We start from the raw sequence: 20401 nt of genomic DNA on the forward strand, positions 1-20401 counted from the left end.
CCCCCATAACCTCTGCTGGCAGTGCGTTCCACACACCCACCACTCTCTGTGTAAAAAGACTTACCCCTGACATCCCCCTTATACCTTCCTCCAATCACCTTAAAACTATGTCCCCTCATGTTAGCCATTGTGGCACTGGGAAAAGGTCTCTGACTGTCCACTCGATCTATGACTCTTATCTTGTACACCTCTATCAACTCACCTCTCATCCTCCTTCTCTCCAAAGAGAAAAGTACATGTGAAGTACTTCCAGCATTTCTGTTTTATTTCATATTTCCAGCATCTGCAATGTTTTGTATCACAATTCCATCACTGTCTTTTTCCCCTCTTCTCTGTTTTTACTCCTCTCCTTCTACTTACGCCTCCTCCAGACAGATCAGTGGTGATTGACAAACATTCACCGTCTTCTCTCAGCCAGCACCAACTCCCGTTGTGTCATTCAGTCTCTCTTGGTCTCCACCCAATCACAGACATTCTGTGTTCTCTCCTCCCACCCCCTCACCCCCTTCACTACAACGCAAAACATTTCTAACTTTTCCCAGTCTGTTTGGAGGCCATTCGGCCCATTTAGTCTTTGCCAGCTCACTGAGTAATCCCATTTCTCTATAATCTTCCTTGTAACCTATTGTCCCATATTCCCTACAATTCTACTACCCACCTACACTTGCGGCAAAAACCCACAAATCTTTGGGATGTGGGACAAACAGGAACGTCTGGAGGAAACTGGCAGAGTCACAGGGAGAACTTTACCCAGACAGCACCCAAGGTCAGGATCGAACCCGGTCACTGGAGCTGTAAGTCAGGAGCTCTCCAAGCTGCAGCACTGTTGCCATCTGGTTGTGTCTCCACAGATACTGTCTGATCTGCTGAGCACTTCCACCACTTTCTGTTTTTATTTCAGATTTCCAGCATCTGCAACGTTTGCTTTTCAGATCTTCCATCTTTCTCCAAGTTCCTGAACCTCCCCCATTTTCTTCGTTCCACCACACATCGCCACCGCACCTCATATTCCGCCTTGGTGATCTCCAACCCGATGGCGTCAACATCGATTTCTCCAACTTCTGGTAACCCCTCCCCTCTGTTTTCTCTTCCCCCCCCTTTGTTTTCCTTCATTCCTGTGGCCCCCTTACCCCTTCTCTTTCCCCTCCCCTGACCTCACAACCTGCCCATCCCCTCCCTCTGGTTCCCCACCTGCTTCCCCTTATTCCATGGTCTGCTGTCCTCTCCTATCAGATTTCCTCCTTCTTCAGCCCTTTGCTTCTTCCACCTATCACCTCCCAGCTTCTCATATCACTCCCTTTCATCCCCCTCCCCCACCCACCTACCTGCCCCCCCCCTCACCTGGACTCACCTATCGCCTGCCAGCTCATGCTCCTCCCCCTTCCCCTACCTTTTATTCTGGCTTCTGCCCTCTTCCTTTCCAGTCCTGACGGAAGGTCTCGACCTGAAATGTTGACTGTTTATTTCCCTCCATAGATGCTGCCTGGCCTGCTGAGTTCCTTCAGCATTTTGTGTGTGTTGTTCCAGATTCCAGCATCCGCAGAATCACTTGTGTAGCCATGTCTTTAGTCTCCTAGGGCCTAAGCTCTGAAAATTTGAGTCTCTCTCTGTCTCTCTTCCTTTAAGACATTCTTCTTAACACCTATGTCTTTGGTCACCAATCCAAACATCTAATAACAAGGCTCAGTGATCGTTTTCAGACCTGGGAGCTGCCTTGAAATGTTTTAACATATTAAATGTGCAAGTTGTCATTAACTTATCACCAATTTATGTTCTGTGAGTCTTGCTCTCTTTTGAATGAATTTACTTATACTCTTGTTCTTCTCCATTCCCCAATCCTCATGTTTTACCCTAGAATTCATTGTGGCTTGATAAAATATCAATCACTGCACCTTTTATTCCATCTTTAGGTTCTATAAGTATTTAATTGCAGAATGTTGTATCTTTATTTTCAACTTTGAACAGGTTAAACATGATTCCAGAGTGCTTTGCACTGCCACCAAGCATCCAGATGAAAAAGTGTTGCATTGTTGAGCACCAATATGGATGTGGATGAACACAATTCACCATAAAAAAAGTGAAGTGGAAGGGTTTTTTTTCAAACAAAATTTCAAATAAATAAGTACCTCTAGAAGTAGAGCCTTGGATCTCCATGCTGCGATCTGCTGCCTAACTAGCCCGGGGGGTGAGTTACTATCCAGCTCTGGCAAGGCTGAAAAACAAAGCCACTCACCAGCTTCCAAGTAACAATACTGTGCATATTCTTCATCGTTAATCATGAACAGACTTTCTTTCAGTGGCTTTTTGTTGCAATTGGTTTCAATTCTTGTGCACCCAAATCGTTTGCTTTCCCAATCCAATAACATTTAATATTCCTTCACCATTACAAATCCAGTCCCCCATCTCAACCTCTGTTTCTCCAACCTTCCTGTCTATAAATTCCTTCCCTACTCTTGTCTCACTTCTCTCTTTCCATCCCACACCCTTTGCCCCAAAAGCCCCCTTTAAACCACTGCCCTGCAACCTCCCTCTCCCTTCCCTCTAAACCCCATCTCCAACCCACCTACGACTCTTCCTCCCCTCCCAACCCACACGTTTTCAAACACCTTCCTCCCAAAAGATCCCCTTTGAGCCTCCACCACACAAATCCCTGTCCTTTCTCTCTGAACCTTGTTTCCCAACCCATGTCCCACTAAAACCCTGCCCGACCCTCCTTCACAGCTCATCAACATTCCCTCCAATCCTCATTCGCTAGCCCCACCTTCCCACCCCATCTTTGCCAGCCTCCACATTGCCAAACACCCCCACCCAAACACAGTGACCAACTTCTCTTCCATATATTTTATCCTGTGCAATCCATTTCCTGTCACTGGTTGTTCAGCTTTTGAGTGTATAATGAGACATAAGGATGTCACATAAATATAACTATTTTCTCTTTAGTGCTGATAAAATGTGAACACTGAAAGAGGGTCTGTGTAAGAAATAAAGACAAAGTGTTTCTCACTTGCACCTTGGTTGCCTCCCACTTTCCACTGCGCATGGGTTTCATCCAAGCCTCTGCTGCCTGTTGTATGAACCAAGTTATATTTGGGCAGTTCTGATGAACCACATTTTATCTACCCATCACCCCCATGTTCGCTGAACTTTACTGGCTCTCAGTTTGGTAACAATTAACTTTAAAATACTCAATCCTGTTTTCAAATCCATTCTTGGTCTCATTGAAATCTGTCACAATGACTTCCTCTTGTGCAAGTCTTTTGACATCCATGCACCCACCTGATGCTGGCAACTTGAGTATCCTCCGTATAATTGTTTTCCCTTTGGTGGCCTATCACTTAGCTGGCAAAACTCTAAACTCTGGAATATCCTCTCCACTAATGGATTGGTTGATAACACCCTTGTGAAGTACCTTTGGACAATTTCCTGCCTTAAAGTTGCTGTAGTCTAGAGATTGGATCCCATAGTATCTGTTTATTAGACACTAAGTACACAAACTACCTTTAACTGGAGTAGCTAATTTGTGCTAGCAAATGTTTCTGGGTAAAATTGTGGCGATCAAAAAATTGAATTGGGTACTTCTCTGTGTGACCCACACTAGTGCACCTGACATATTCCTACATCATGTTCATACTGAATGTTGTCATTACCCACGTGACGTCTATTTCTGCCAATACCGACATAAATTGGAACAAGATGCTGCAAACCACAATTGTCATGGAGCAGTCTTTACTTGATGCTAGTTTGTTGCTGTTCTTGCCATTTAAAGGGACACAATGGGGAGACCTGAGATGGCATCTTCAGAACTGACTGCATGCTGCTCAGACATGTTCCAGAGTCCCAACATCCTTAACTAACAGTGAATATTTTCTCCAGCATTTAGTGAAGGAGATGCTCCGTCCACCAGCAACTCAGTGGTGACACTGCTGGCAGAACTCCATTACTGGAGGGCTCGTATTGCCTTGGCTTTTCACTCAGGATAAGTCAAGGACCTTGGGACAAGAGGCAAAAACACAGCTTCCACTGAACAGCCTTCTCCCAGAGAGCATCAGAAATATCACATCCTATCTAGACCGGTTGAATGAACAGGGTCTTCACAGGCTCAGGTCTTCCAACACCATCATCACTCAGAGATGTGACAATCTGTGGGAAGGTCCCTGGCCACAATCTTGTACTTGGACTGCTCTCCATCTGAAGGTCAAGGTCACATTAACTCTCAACTTCCGTGCCCCAGAAACATTCCAAGGGCCACAGTACCTTTATCATGTCTCCCAACTGTTGTACTCCATTGTAGTAGAGAATTCAACTTGACACTGTATTAACAAAGAAATTATTTTGTATACTTTGACTTCAGTAAGAAATGGGAGGCACCTTGGGCACTGGGATTTGCCAGTATTGTCAGCTTCCAACAAGTGCAGGCAGCCATTGGCTACATTCATGCGTCCATAAGGGCTCCCAGTAAGAATCTGAACCTTCTCATGAACAAGAAAGAATCTTGCTGCCTTAATGTGCGTCCTTGAATGTGGATTACAAGAAAGGTTTCCAGGTGGTGAGTACCTTGTTTCTGGAAAGCATATGTGACTCCTTCAAACTGCATAGCGGGACATTTTCAGTGGGCCAACACTGTTCAGAGTGAACGGTCCTCTCACCAGCCCACTCTCTAACCAGAGCAGTCGAGTGTGAATACAATGACAGCTGAGTCAGTACAAGGATAGTGATGGAAAAGACCACTGATCTCCTCAAGGTGATATTTTGTTGCTTGCATCAATTGACAGGTGTCCTGCAATACACACTACACAGATACAGAGACTCAGTTGTGGTGTGTTGCATGCTGTACAACCTTACGGCTTGTAGAGTGCAACCAGTGCGAGAGGAAGAGCACTAAGGAGGCCTCAACTGAGAGCCACACGGCAGAGGTGAAGAGCAGTAGCAGCAATAGGAACAGGAGGGAGACTAAGGCAACAAAGGAATGATCTTGCTCCGTGCACACAGCCTCATCTGCTAAGAGAGAAGCATTATTGCTGCAGGATATAAATTAATCCTGAAAGGTAAAAGATTCTCCTAAATAGCCTGCAAAATCATAGTCCCCACTGCAAGCCATGTGCTCCTTTCCATGCTCCAATTATTATCAGCAACATATTACACCATTCGTCAGAGGAGGAGGCCAAATACATGGTAGTGTAGTGTTAGCATAACGCTATTACAGCGCCAGTGACCCGGGTTCAATTCTGGCCGCTGTCTGTAAGGAGTTTTGTATGTTCTCCCTGTGTCTGCGTGGGTTTCCTCCGGGTGCTCCGGTTTCCTCCCACATTCCAAAGACGTACGGGTTAGGAAGTTGTGGGCATGCCACGTTGGCGCTGGAAGCGTGGCGACATTTGCGGGTTGCCCCCAGAACTCTCTACACAAAAGATGCATTTCACTGTGCTTTTCGATGTACATGTGACTAATAAAGATATCTTATCTTATAATATATACAAATTCCTCCTATCCTGCTTTCCAGGGTTACCTCTGCAGATTATAACTAATGAATGAATGACTCTTTGTACCTAAGTGGCATGCAACATCTCTATTTTCCTAATAACCCTATCTAAGTAACTCAGACCTCTGGATAAAATATGTTTTTCTCCATTTGGTACAGAGATGTGTAGATCACATCACACATCATGTTACAACATGAAATTCCTTTCTGCATTGTTCTATTGTGCAGGGATTCTCACACATGGAGGAGACAATTGTACCTGCTATCAGGCTGCTCTTATGGTGGGCGTGATGGGTTTCTTGTTCCATCCCACATATACACTCACCAACTTTTATCGATGCATCATAGAAAGCATCCTAACTGTATGCATCAAGGCTTGGTATGGCAACTGCTGTGCCCAGGACCGCAAGAAACTGCAGAGAGTTGTGGACACAGCCCAGCGCGTCACAGAAACCAGCCTCCCCTCCTTGAACTCTGTCTTTACCTCTCACTGCCTTGGCAAAGCAGCCAGCATAATCAAAGACCCCACCCACCCGGGTCATTCTCTCTTCTCTCTTCTTCCATCAGGTAGAAGATACAGGAGCCTGAGGGCACCTACCACCAGGCTCAAGGACAGCTTCTATCCCACTGTGATAAGACCATTGAACGGTTCCCTTATACAATGAGATGGACTCTGACCTCACAATTTACCTTGTGACCTTGCACCTTATTGTCTACCTGCACTGCACTTTCTCTGTAGCTGTGACACTTTGTACTGTTACTGTTTTTACCTGTACTACCTCAATGCACTCTGTACTAACTCAATGTAACTGCACTGTGTAATGAATTGACCTCTACGAATGGTATGCAAGACAAGTTTTTCACTGTACCTCGATACAAGTGACAGTAATAAACCAATACCAAACCAATACCAATACATCCTCCTGGCACATGTCATGTCTGTTTGAATGATTGTGAGAGTTATCCCCCTCTTCTCTTCCCTTCAGCACCTGCCTCTTCCATGGCAGCCTAAGTCTCGGTTGTTGATGTCAGCCTGCTGTGGAGGGTGTATCAGGAGATGCACAAAATTGGGTCAGGTCTTGTTGGGAATTTTGCAGGTCCTTTTACAGCACCAGATACCACCCTAACGTTGTTTCAATGATTCTTGCGTAACTTTGCTTTATTTGCAGGGGACCCAATTTGGCTTTAGCATTAAGTATAGCCATGTTTTATTCCATCAAGAATGGCTGCAACCCAATTTCTAGGCATGTAATGCAGGTTGGTATTAATAGTCATAGACTGACATGACTGCTTTATTTGATTGTGGGGTTGTAGCAAAATGCAGAAATGGTTGCTTAATCCAAGAAAGATGCAAGTAAAAAATTGTATCCATTGCTCTATCGAGGAAGATGCATGTATAAATATTGCAATTGCACCCCTTTAATGTGAAATAACTTCAGCTGGAAGAGCTAGTGAATCACTTTTAGTTTCCAACCTTGATTCCCTCCATTGATGAGTTTCCTCAAGTTTGAAGATGCAGTGCAGTTTAGGTTTGAGTGTGAAGAGGAGGAAAGGATTAATCATCAAGTCGATGATTGAGTGCAAATAAGTCATGAGACAATATTTTAAGACAGTAGCAAAGGAGTCTGTGAGCAGGTGAGAGATGAGAACACCTTTTTTAGAATGGACAAGGGGTATTAAACATTCATAAACCTTAGTGGATGAGATTTGGTCCATCATGCCTGCAGGTTAATGTTGAATCTGCTTCCAACACTAAAAAGTAATGGAGATTTTCTGAAAAAGGAATTCATATCGAAATAATGAAGATAAAATAGGAATAGAAATGATAGGATTTTAGTTGTTGGCTATAGGCCCATAAGCGATGTGATCAAAGGTGATCTTCAGAAAGTTCGGAGGCATGTATAAGCAACAGAGCAATAATGTTGGGTGATATTAACCATCCAAGATCTGAGGAAAAATGAATGCTTGTGGTCAAAGGTGGAAACTCTTTAAAGGTGTACTTAATGCTGCAATCAGTTGCAGACAATGCAATCTGATAGGAAAGGAAGGTGCAGCCGTTTGTTACCTCCACCTATCATCTCCCATCCTCTGTCGCTACTTCCACTCTCCTCTCCTCACCTGGATCCACCATTTGCTTGCCAGCTCTTGCTCCACCCTTTCTCCTCACCTCCTTATACTGGTTATCTCCCCTTTGCTCTTTCAGTCCAGGTGAAGAGATTTGATCCAAAATGTCGACTGTCCATTTTCCTCCATAGATGCTGGTTGACCCCTGAGCTCCAGCAGCCTCTTGCGTCTTGATTTTAAACAGGGGCACTGAACATCAATGAGCCTTCTATCAACTTCTTTTGAAAAGGTTATAGTTTTCAAATCTTCATATTAATAAGATGTCTTCTTAATTGAATTGACAGTGTTTCTTTATTGTTCTGTTTGCTGTGTTGTACTTGAGGCTTCATCATCCCATTCCAATGAGGCTTTGTCCATGACCAATCTTTGACTCAGTCTTCATGAGGAACCTGCCTGCCTAACACCATTGGCTCTAACTGTTGCTGCCCTGGCTTGCTTCCAAAACATTCCCTCATCACACTGTTGCATACAACCTTACTCCCACTGCTTGCATTGTGCCATTGAATTCAGAACCACTGGGGGAAGGGGGAGGAGGAGGCCTGAAAAAAGAATGCAAATTAGAGGATTTGCAACTGATTGACCAGAAGTGCAAACCTTCCACAAAATATCAGTGATTTAATTTGGCTGACTGGTTTAGTTGTTGCGTGGGAGGGGCTGCATTTCATTCATAAATAGTTATTCATATGAAAACATGTCTAATGGACGATTAACCTGTCATAAAGGATTATCAGAAACAAAGCAGATACAAGTATTATTGAAACAAAAAAAGAAAGAAAAAACAGATGCTGGAAATCAACAATAAAGACAGAAAATACTGAAAATATTCAACGTCAGACACTACCTGTGGAGAAAGAAAGAGTCAATGTTTAAGGCTGATGATTTTTCATCAGAATTGATGATAGATCATCAACATAAAATATTAATCCTGTTTCTCTCTCCACTGGTGCTGCTTTATCTGCTGAGTATTTCCAGCATTTTCTTTCTTTGCTTTTGAAACCAATATACTTTTGCCCATTGATCCCTGGAATGCACAAACCACCAGGTAACACCATTCATTACTGCGGAAATTAAGTCAAAATTGGGTTGGAGTGTGGGAGGGCAAGGGGAGAGGAAGATATACACCTGGCCAACTGAATATGTGCAAACTCGTCACAGCCAGCTCCAGAGGTTGGGATGGAACGCAGGTCACTGGAGCTGTGAGATGACAACTCTACTAACTGTGCCACTGAGCTGCCTTGTTTTACTGTTCTGCAGACTCCCACAGATGCTGCTCGACCCGCTGAGTTCCTCCAGCAGATTGTTTGTTGCTCTTTATAAAGGTTAGTCAGCAGGTCAGGCAGCATCTGCAGAAGGAAAAACAGTGCGAAAGGTTATCCACCTGAAACCTTAACTCTGTTTTTCTCTCCAGGGTGCTGCCTGACCTGCTGAGTACTTCCATATTTCCACAGAGCAAAGAAGGAGGCAATCTCAGCCAATCGAGTCTATGCCAGTTTACAGTGCAATTCCAATTGCCCACTAGTTTTTCCCATAACGTATTCACTGCACATTCCCATTCCCTGATTCTGACCCTGACAACAACCTTTCCCTCAATGTCAACAAAACAAAAGAGCTGGTCATTGACTTCAAGAAAGGGGGCGATGTACATGCACCTGTCTACATCAATGGTGCTGAGGTTGAGAGGGTTGAGAGCTTCAAGTTCCTGGGAGTGAACATCACCAACAGCCTGTTCCGGTCAAATCATGTAGATGCCACAGCCAAGAAAGTTCACCAGTGCCTCTACTTCCTCAGGAGGCTAAAGAAATTTGGTTTGTCCCCTTTGACTCTAACCAACTTTTACCGATGTACCATAGAAAGCATCCTATCTGGATGTATCACAGCTTGGTACGGCAACTGCTCTACCCAGGACCGCAAGAAGCTGCAGTGAGTTGTGGACACAGCCCAGTGCATCACGGATACCAGCCTCCCCTCCTTGGACTCTGTCTTTACCTCTCGTTGTCTTGGTGAAGCAGCCAGCATAATCAAAGACCCCACCCACCCGGGACATTCTCTCTTCTCTCCTCTTCCATCGGGTAGAAGATACAGGTGCCTGAAGGCATGTACCACCAGACTTAAGGACAGCTTCTACCCCACTGTGATAAGACTATTGAACGGTTCCTTTATACAATGAGATGGACTATGACCTCACGATCTACCTTGTTGTGACCTTGCACCTTATTGCACTGCACTTTCTCTGTAGCTGTGACACTTTACTCTGTACTGTTACTGTTTTTTACCTGTACCACATCAACGCACTTTGTACTAACTCAGTGTAACTGCACTGTGTAATGAATTGACCCGTATGATCGGTTTGTAAGACAGCTTTTCACTGTACCTCAGTACAAGTGACAATAATAACCAATACCAATACCAATACCCACCCAGGCCATTCTCTCTTCTTCTCTCTTCCAGAGGGCAGAAGATACAAAAGCTTGAGAACACGTACCACCAGGCTCAAGGACAGCTTCTATCCCGGTGTTATAAGACCCTTAAATGGACCTCTTATACTATAAACATGAACACTTGATCTCTTAATCTACCTCATCACAGTCCTTGTACTTCATTTGTCTACCTGCACTGTACTCTCTCTGTAACTGTAACACTTATTTTGCATTCTGTTTTCTACCTCGATGGACTTGTATATGGAATGATCTGTCTGGATGACATGCAAACAAATGCTTTTCACTGTATCTTGGTATATGTGACAATAATAAACCAGTTACCAGTTACCTGTACTCCGACTCCAGGTACAGTGGCCAACCCGTACATCTTTGGGACATGGAAGAAAACGGGAGCACCCAGAGGAAACCCATGTGGTCACAGGGAGAAAATGCAAGATTCACACAGACAGCACCTGAGGTCAGGATTTATCCCGAATTCGAGGCAGCAGACCTGTGCCACTGTGCTGCATTTTCTGTTTTTATTTCCAGTACCTGCAGTTTGTTTTGCTTTCCTTTAAACGGGTTTACACCAGAAGACCCATCTCCTTCCCTGGCACCCACTTTACCCAGCTAAAACAGAAAATGCTGGAAAAACTCAGCAGGTCAGACAACATCTGTGGAAAGAGAAACAGTTGGTATTTCAGGTCTGGGATCCTTCACCAGAACCAAGCAGCACTACTAACCATGACCAGGTTCCCACCAACCAGTGCATGCTTGCCTTCATTGACTGTGGAGCTGGAACATCATGTGGCAGCTTTATAAAACATTGGTTAGGCCAAACCTGGATTACTGTGTGCATTTCTGGTCACCACACCCCAGGAAGGATATGATTGTGCTGGAGGGAATGCAGAGATTCACCAGGGACATTGCCTAGAATGGAGCATTATGGTTGTAAGGAGAGACTGGAGTAAAACCATAGGCTGCTGGAGGAACTCAGTGGGTCGGGCAGCATCTGTGGAGGGAACGGTCATTTGACAATTTGAGCTGAGATCCTTCATCTGGACAGATGAAGGGCCTCGAACCGAAACACTGACTGTCCAGTTCCCTCCACAGATGCTGCCTGGCCGCTGAGTTTCCTCCAGCAGCTCATATTTTTGCTCCAGATTCCAAGCATCTTGTGTCTCAGTAAGGAGACACTGCATAGGCTGGGATTGCTTTCCCCGGAGTAGAGGAGGCTGAGGGGTGACCTGATAGATGTATATAGAGGGCCGTGGATTGGGTAGATAGTAAAAATTGTTTTCCATGGCGGGGTGTCGAAGACAGGGGGGGCAGAGGTTAAAGGTGAGGAGTAGGAGGTTTAGAGGGGATCTGAGAGTGTATTTTTTCACATGGGGGCGTGGGGTTTGGAGTCTGAATGTGCTGCATGAAGAAGTAATGGGGGCAAGTAGCTTCGGGACATTTCAGAAGCATCTAGACAAGTGGTTGAATCACCAAGACCAGTGGGCTATGGATCTAATACAGTTAAATGGGATTATTGTTGGTAGGTACAATGGTTGGCATGGACACGATGGGCTGAATAGCCTGTTTCTGTGCTGTATGACTCTATGAGTCAATGACTCGTTTCCAAATAACCATTTCCAGCACCTGCAGTTCTTTTGGTTTTCATTCCCTGTGAGGTCGGATTGCAAGGGAAGTCTCTGCTAACAGCCAGAGGAGGACCAATGGGTTTGGAAGGAGGTTCTGAGACGGTGTGGAAGTGAACCCCTTACCTGTTGCCTCCACCATTCCTTCGAGGATCACCACGATCTCCATCTCCTCTTTGGCCAACTGGGCTTTGGAGATTTCCCAGAAAGGACTCTGCTGGTTGATTTCATGGCAAATGATTAGAGGGGAAACTAAAAAGAGCCGGTCATCTCCCGTGTCGTAGCCCACGTTTATATCTGTTTGATTGAGAGGGATGAACTCTCCTTCCTTGGTCTGCTTCGATTTGATCAGTTTGGCACGGATCGAAGCCTCGACAATGTGGGAGTTCCTCAAGTCCCCAACTCGGAACATCAGGCACAACTTGCCGTCGCGGACACTGATCACAGCGTTGGTGGAGAACACCAGGGTTTCTGCTCTCTTGTGTGCTGCGAGATCTTTACAAACATGCACCCTACCATGAAGGCATTGACTATGGAGCCCAGCACGGACTGCACCAGGAGTAGAATGATGCCTTCGGGACACTTGTCTGTGATGAATCTGTAGCCATAGCCAATGGTGGTTTCAGTCTCAATGGAGAAGAGAAAGGCTGAGACAAAGCCATTGAGATTGTTAACACAGGGCACCCAAGAAGCGTCCCCTATGTGGCTTAGGTCCCCTCGGATGTAAGCAATAAGCCACCAGATCATTCCAAAGAAAAGCCAAGTGGTTGTGTAGACCATAACAAAGATCAGTAAGTTGAGTCTCCATTTCAGGTCCACTAATGTAGTGAAGATATCAGTCAGGTAACGGTACCGCTCCCAGGACATTGCCGTGGTGAACGTTGCATTTCCCGTCCTTCCGCACGTACCTCTGGACACTCTTTACGGCAGCTTGACCACCCGAGCCTATTTGCTTCGGGATGTCCTCACGCACTTGCTTCGGTAGCTTCGGCTGCCGAGTGGCCAGGGGGCTCTCAACGTCCCGCTCCATTGGTCAGTCTGGTCAGAAAGGGACAGAGGCAACAAAGTGATTTGAAGTCCTGCATTTAAAAAAAATCTACCTTTAAGTAACCTTACACAAAGTCTCAGACACCAGCCCCCATTGACATTGCCATGTTTCAAGAGAATTCTATTAAAATAGCAGAATATGAAACATCTCACAAAATTCATGTTTAACAGCTCACAATTTCCCCATTCCATTCCTTCTTGAGAGCCCCGCTCTCTCTGAAGGCCCATTCCATCGATCATCCTTTATGCTGGTAAAACTCAGTTTCAAAATTACTGTTTACTACTTTATTCTCATGATTTGGTTTAATGTAAGATCCTGGATGTATCTTTTGTGCGTTGATAAACTCAGATCCCAGTTATCTAACATCAGGGCTGAGAAATCCTTGGTGAAAGGACTAGTCTCATGGTTATTCATCAATGCCTTAATTACTCATCTTTTCCATAGCCTTTGGAAAATGGCCAGGACTCCTGAGTAGTTACTCCATCAGAGAACTGTAGATATTGATTATAGCTTGTTCTGACCTGCCTTTCACTGCTTTGGTTATGAAGTTTGACATTCTTTTGGTCAGATTTGCTTTTGCTGATTGTTGTCTTTAGCTTTTTAACCTTCTCCTCAGCTATCTCAAGACCATTCATAAAATGTATTGTGACACCGATTTTTCTCTCTGTGTCCAGTACTCTACAACATCAAAATTGTTTAAGCCACGTGCTTATTGTTTAGATACTTTGTTATCTAAACAATAAGCACGGCAGGCACAGTAGTGTAGCGGTTAGCACCACGCTATTACAGTGCCAGCGACCCAGGTTCAATTCCTGCTGCTGTCTGTAAGGAGTTTGTACGTTCTCCCCGTGTCTGCGTGGGTTCCCTTGGGTGCTCCGGTTTTCCTCCCACATTCCAAAGACGTACGGGTTAGGAAGTTGTGGGCATGCTACGTTGGCACCGGAAGCGTGGCGACACTTATGGGCTGCCCCAGAACACTATGCAAAGATGTATTTCACTGTGTGTTTCGATGTACATGTGACTAATAAAGATATCTTATCTTATTTATCTTTGGACAAGATACATTCAAATATCAATTGATCCTAACTTTCCCTTTCCCTATTTTGAATCTGCCTACTTTGTAATAATCTAATTTGAAATAATAAAGAACTTGCACTTCTATAGAGCCTTGCACAATAAAGAACTTGCACTTCTATAGAGCCTTGCACAATCTCAGGATGTTCCTAAGCACTTTGCCATCAATTAAGTATTCTTAAAGTGTAGCTAACTGCATAATTTAAACAAACTTGACCACCAAATGCAGAGAGCACAATGAGATGAATGGACAGCTGATCTATTTTAGATGTTGGTTGAGGGATAAGTGGGCCACTGGGAAAACTCGTCTTTGATTAGAACAATGGGATCTTCCCCACCACATTTCCCCATGCATGCTTCCTTTGCTACTTTAGCACATTATATGCCTCTATACAGTCTCTTGAAGGCAGAAAAACAAGTGCACTAGTCATTCCTCATTACAATTATAATGTCCTTAATCGGTTATTGTTTCAAAGTGTATGGAGACCTAAATCTCTGTTGAGTTACACACTAACTCCCACACTATTCATAGAGTACATTTGATACCACTTCTTTTCTTAATCTGCAATACTTACTGTTTATTTAATTTGAATTTTGTCCACCATTGTTTTGTCCTGTCAGGAAATGCAAGTGATGTAGTTAATTTGGACTTCCAAAGGAAATTTCATAATAGGCCTGTCATATAGATTGAATGCAAAAACGGGTGCAGCATGATTGAAAATGGTCTAAATGATAGGAAACAGAAAGTAATGAGGAAAAACTTGCTTCTTTGGCTGGAAGGAAATGTAGAGTGAAGTTCCCCAAGGGCTTGGCCTGTACTAGAAACATTCATTTTCTTAATATATGCAAATGTGTCATATACAAATGTACAAATTAGAAGCAGGGGTAGGCCACTTCACCCCTCAAGCCTGCTCTGCCATTTAACAAGATCATGGCTGACCTGATTGTAACCTTAATTCCACATTTCGATCTACCCGAGGTAAACTTTCATCTCCTTGCTTATCAAGAATCTATCCACCTCTGCTTTAAAATTATTCAGATTCTCTCTGTCTTACCCTTTGAGGAAGAGAATACCAAAGACTCAGGATCCTTTTAAAAAAATAAAATTGCCTCCTATGTCTTAATGGGTGATCCTTGTATTAAGCAGTGACCAGATTCTCCCACAAGTGGAAACATCCTGTCCCTAACATGGCTCCTCAGCTTATCACTGTGGCAACCCTGTACCTTTGCCCTATCTATCCGTTCTCTACCCTCTCTGCAATTTAAAACTAACTTGCTTTCTCTCTTGTCTGGTTCTGATGAAGAGTCATAGAGTTGTACAACACAGAAATGGCTTTTTGGCCCAACTTGTCCATGCCGACCAATCTATGCTAATCCCACTTGCCTGCGTTAGGCTCATATCCCTCTACTCCTTTACAATCCAAGTACCTATCCAAGTGCCTTTTAAATTCTGTAACTGAATCTGCCTCTTCAACGCTTCCTCTGGCAGCTCATTCCAGATAACCATTGTCCTCTGTGTGACAAACTTATCCCTCAGATCTCTGTTAAATTTCTCCCCTCTCACCTTAAACCTCTAGACTTCCTTACCCTGGGAAAAGACTCTGACTATCTACCCTAATATGCCACTCAGAAATTTATCAACCTCCATAATGTCATTCCTCAGACTCCTATGTACCAGTGAAAATAAACCAACCTATCTAATCCTTCCTGATAAGTGAAGCCCTTGGTTCCAGGCCACGTCCCAGTGCTTCTCTTCTGCACTCTTTCTAATGCTGCCACATCCTTCTTGTAGTGTGGTGACCAGAAAGGTACAAGATCCTCCAAGTGTGCCTGACCAACGTTTATACAGCTGCAATACTACAGCTCAACCTCCTATACTCAAAGCCATGTCGAATGCCTTCTTCACTACCCTATCCTCCTGTGTTGTAATTTTCAGGATCTATGAACTGGACCCCAAGGTCTCTCTGTACATCAACACTCTTAAATTGGTTATTATTGTCACCTGTACTGAGGTACAGTGAAAAACTTGTCTTGCATACAGTTCATACAGATCAATTCATTACACAGTGCATCAAGGTAGTACAGGGTAAAACAATAACAGAATGCAGAATAAAGTGTAACAGCTACAGAGAAAGTGCAGTGCAGGTAGACAATAAGGTCATAACGAGGTAGATTGTGCGGTCAAGATTTCATTTTATCGTACTAGAGAACAGTTCAATTGTCTTATAACAGCAGTACAGAAGCTGTCCTTGAGTCTGGTGGTCCCTTATGGAGGTTAAATGAGGCCCCTGCCATTTACTGTACATGTCCTTTTAGTATTTGATGTCCTACTATGCACTACCTCTCACTTGTCTGGATTAAATTTCATCTGTTACAGCTTCACCCAACTTTCCAACTGATCTATGTCCCTCTGCATCCTTTCACAACCTTCTTCGCTCTCTACTACTTTTGCGTTGTCAGCAAACTTACTAATCAGTCCATCTACATTCTCATCCAAGTTGTTTATAAATATAACAAACAACAATGATCCCAGCACCGATCACTCTGTTACACCACTGGTTACAGACCTCCTGTCAGAAGAACAACCTCCAACTGGTAACCTCTGCTTCCTATCACCAAGTTAATTTTGGATCCAATTTACCTTGGATCCCAAGTGCCCTACTGGGTGGGACTTGTTAAAAGCCTTACTAAAGTCTATGTAAACCATGACTACCATGCTGCCTTCATCAGTTTTCTAAGTTACCTCCACAAAAAACTCAAACAAATTTTTAAAACAGGATTTTCCCTGCACAACATCATTAGGACTCCTCCTAATCGGTCTCTGCCTTTCAAAGTGAACATAAATCATGTCCTTTTTTGCAATAATTTCCCTACTATTGATGTAAGGCTAGCTGGCCTGTAGTTTCCTGGCTTATCCCTACTGCCCTTTTTGAATAAGGGAACAATGTTGGCTATCCTCCAGTCCTCTAGTACTTCACCTATGGTTAATAAAGATGCAAAAATCTCCATCAGAGCCGCAGCAATTTCCCCCCTTGACTTAATGTGAAACGTTGATCTGTGTAAAGAGAGGTTTCTCTTTCCACAGATGCTGTCTGACTTGCTGAGTCTTTCCGGGACTTTGTTCTCATCACTGGACAAGCTGTTAGAAAGGGTAGATAGGCAGCAGGTGAAAGTTAATGCTGATAAAATGTTGCATTTTGGTAGGAAGAATTAGAAGTGGTATATAAATTAGTGGCACAATTCTAAAAGTGATACAAGAAGAGAGAACAGGAACTGGGGTATGTGTTCATTGTTACCTAATGTGTTGGGGAAGGTTGGAAAAGTGCTTAAGAGCATGCATGATCCTAGTCTTTATAAATAAATAGAGACCTAGGATATAAAAGCATAATGTCATGATGAACCTTTATGAAATGCTAATTTAGTTACAACTGGAGTAGTGTCCCATCACGGTTTAGGAAATGTGTCAAGTCAAGGCTTTAGAGAGAGTGCAGAAAAAAATCAACTAAATTTATTCTGGGAATGAGCAACTTTAATTACATGGATGGTTTGGAGCAGTTGGTGCTTTTCTCCTGGGAACAGTGGTAGTGGTATTTAAACTCATGGAGTGTATAGTCAGAGCAGATGGGAACTTAGAGAAAAGACAGAGAGAAGGACCAGAAGTGACCTGAGAAGAATCTTTTATATATAGCAAGTGTTTGGGGTTTTCAATACACTACCAGGGACAGTGGTTCAATTGTCCCTTTAAAAGTGAGCTGGACAATTACCTGAAAGGCAAGAATTGGTAGAGTTATGGGGAGAGAGCAAGGAAGTGGGACTAGCTGTGTTGTCCATACGTAGCCTGGTGTGGACTTCATGGAATACATAATCTCCTTCAGCACAGTAACCACTTGGTTATTCTGTGTAAGTCATTGTGCCAACTCCATTGTTAGACATTGATAATGGCAGTCATTAAACTATTAAATTCCACAAGAGACAAAGCAATCTTATCCTTGAAGAGGATTACTTTAATGTAAAAGAAACTGTCAGGCTGCCTGATGCACAGTATGTCAGTCAATTGACACGCAGGACTTGAGTGTGGAATCTTGTCTGAAATTCTGGTGCTGAACGGTTGGAAGTGATATTTTGCTCCACGTACTCTGTTGAAGACAAGTGAGGAATTCTCCCTAATGTCCTGATCAATATTTATCCCTTAACCTCCATCAGATAATCTGACCATTACTCTTTCTTACTCCTGCTTGTTGGGAAGTTAGTTGCCATGTTTGCACAGTAGTGTAGCGGTTAGTGTAACGCTATTAGAGTGCCAGCGACCCACGTTCAATTCCGGCCACTGTCTGTAAGGAGTTTGTACGTTCTCCCCGTGTCTGCGTGGGTTTCCTCCGGGTGCTCTGGTTTCCTCCCACATTCCAAAGACGTACAGGTTAGGAAGTTGTGGGCATGCTATGTTGACGCTGGAAGCGTGGCGACACTTGTGGGTTGCCCCCAGAACACTCTACGTAAAAGATGCATTTCACTGTGTGTTTTGATGTACATGTGACTAATAAAGATATCATCTTATCTACACCTGCGATTGCATTTTGAATAAGGCACAATGTTGAGTGTAAAGGCTGTGGGACATCCTGAGATCATAAAAGGCACTTACTTAAATTCAAGGAATTCCTTTCCAAATGCCATTACCAAATAACATTAAGCACAGCCTGATGAAGTACATCGCACTGCTCTATCATTCTTCGCAAAGGCTTGGAGTTAGATCATTTGCCTAAGAGTTTAATTGCGAGATGATGGGATGTGACCGGAGGAGAAAATGACCATCAGAACCAATTTAAAATTCTGGGTACCAGATGTGAGGGAAAACTTAATTTTTATGCAGATAGTCATTATGATCTGGAACCCACTCCTTGAAAGGTGGGGTTGGGCGCACATGGTGGGAATACAATTAATCAGTCACTGCTCCAAGTGAGTGGCCAACTGAGAGAGGATAATTTGCAGGGTTAAAGGAAAGCTACAGGGGATTGTGACTGTTCAATTGCTCTGTTAGAAGCTGGCATAGACTTGATGGGCTGAATGGCTTCCTTCTGTGCTAATCTATTTGCTCCTGAACTCCTTTTAGAATTGTACCCTTAATATTATACTCCCCTTCCTTGTCCTTCCTTCCAAAATGTATCACTTTTTAATTCACTGCAATGGATTTCATCGCAAAATACATTTTTGTTTTAACACATAACCATCATCTGCAAATGTTAAAATGGTGCCCTAGCATCATTAAATATATATCATGAGTAGTGGTCTTAGTACCAAACCAATAACAATTCTAGGATTTTATAGTGATCTAGTGACAGAATTCAACTGCCTCCTATCAACTTGAGCCTATTTGATAAACAAATGAGATATCTTTATTAGTCACATGTACATCGAAACACACAGTGAAATGCATCTTTTTTCTAGATTGTTCTGGGGGCAGCTCGCAAGTGTTGCCACGCTTCCGGCACCAACATAGCATGCCCACAACTTCCTAACCCGTACGTCTTTGGAATGTGGGAGGAAACCGGAACACCTGGAGGAAACCCACACAGACACGGGGAGAACGTACAAACTCCTTACAGACGGTGGTCGGAATCGAACCCGGGTTGCTGGCGCTGAAAAGTGTTACACTAACTGCTACACAACCGTGCCTGCCATGGTATAAGACATCCTAAACCTCCTGCCATAGTCAACAAATTTGGAAACTGTCCCCATTTTTTGTTTTATTTGTACTGACGCACTATGCTAAACTGGCCTGATCACCCAGTTATGGTGTGTTCAAGTCTGTACATGGCAGGAATGTAATTTAAGCTACTATTTGAAGTTAAGCTACTATTTGTCTATGAACTACTTTATCTGTTCTCGTTATCTTTGCCCGCTATTTTAATGCCAGTTAAGCCGTACATTTTAAAAAATAAACTGGCTTAAGAACTTTAAATGACTTCTTAATGAACTTTAAAATTGTTATCCAGGGTGCTAAATAAAGATCAGAGCCTACAGGTGATTAATATAAAAGCTGAAATAAAATCAATAACGTATTTACAAAATTTAAAAAAAAGATCTTTTATGTTTTGAAATATTTGAAGTAATTTATTTGTGATTATATATTCACGATAGCTCGTTTTGGGCTCTCCATAAACAAAATATCTTTTTTGACCATTTGCCCATCTTTCCCTAGCTCTTCCATATTCCATGTCCTGAAACAATCTTAAATATCTTGTATATAATTGAACACTGCACAGACATAAAATTACCTTCTTAGAGCTGTATTGTTTGATAAACAGTAACTATGGAGTAAAGTGTCATCAGAAACTCGCCCTTTAAGCTGAGGTCTAAGCCCAGCCTTTTCAAGATACTTTATAGTGGGATTGACTTCAAAACACCTGCAGTTCAAGTGATTATTTTTGACTGGTGGGGAAGGCGTCAACAGTTCAGCCTGTCAAGGCACATTGAACAAGTGAGCAAAACCTTGGTATTTCCTGTTAAACTGTACATTTACAGAAATTCCAAAGTTGCTGCTAGTTTCATGGTGTAATGATGACAAGTTATTGTCCTTTCACAGTCATTACTCCCACAAAATCTCAGCACTTACGTCTTCACT

At 43.3% G+C, this 20401-nt stretch overlaps 1 protein-coding gene across 1 annotated transcript in view; it reads right to left on the bottom strand.

Moving 5' to 3' along the window:
* Positions 1-20401, bottom strand: part of kcnj6 (potassium inwardly rectifying channel subfamily J member 6) — a 124147-nt gene that overhangs the window by 29425 nt on the left and 74321 nt on the right. The window contains 3 exon segments of the mRNA XM_052014553.1: positions 11787-12146; positions 12149-12522; positions 12524-12698. Of these exon segments, the coding sequence (XP_051870513.1) occupies positions 11787-12146; positions 12149-12522; positions 12524-12690 (901 nt within the window). The 5' untranslated portion in view covers positions 12691-12698.

Source organism: Pristis pectinata, chromosome 4 (assembly GCF_009764475.1).
Source record: "Pristis pectinata isolate sPriPec2 chromosome 4, sPriPec2.1.pri, whole genome shotgun sequence".
Classification (NCBI taxonomy): Eukaryota; Metazoa; Chordata; class Chondrichthyes; order Rhinopristiformes; family Pristidae; genus Pristis; species Pristis pectinata.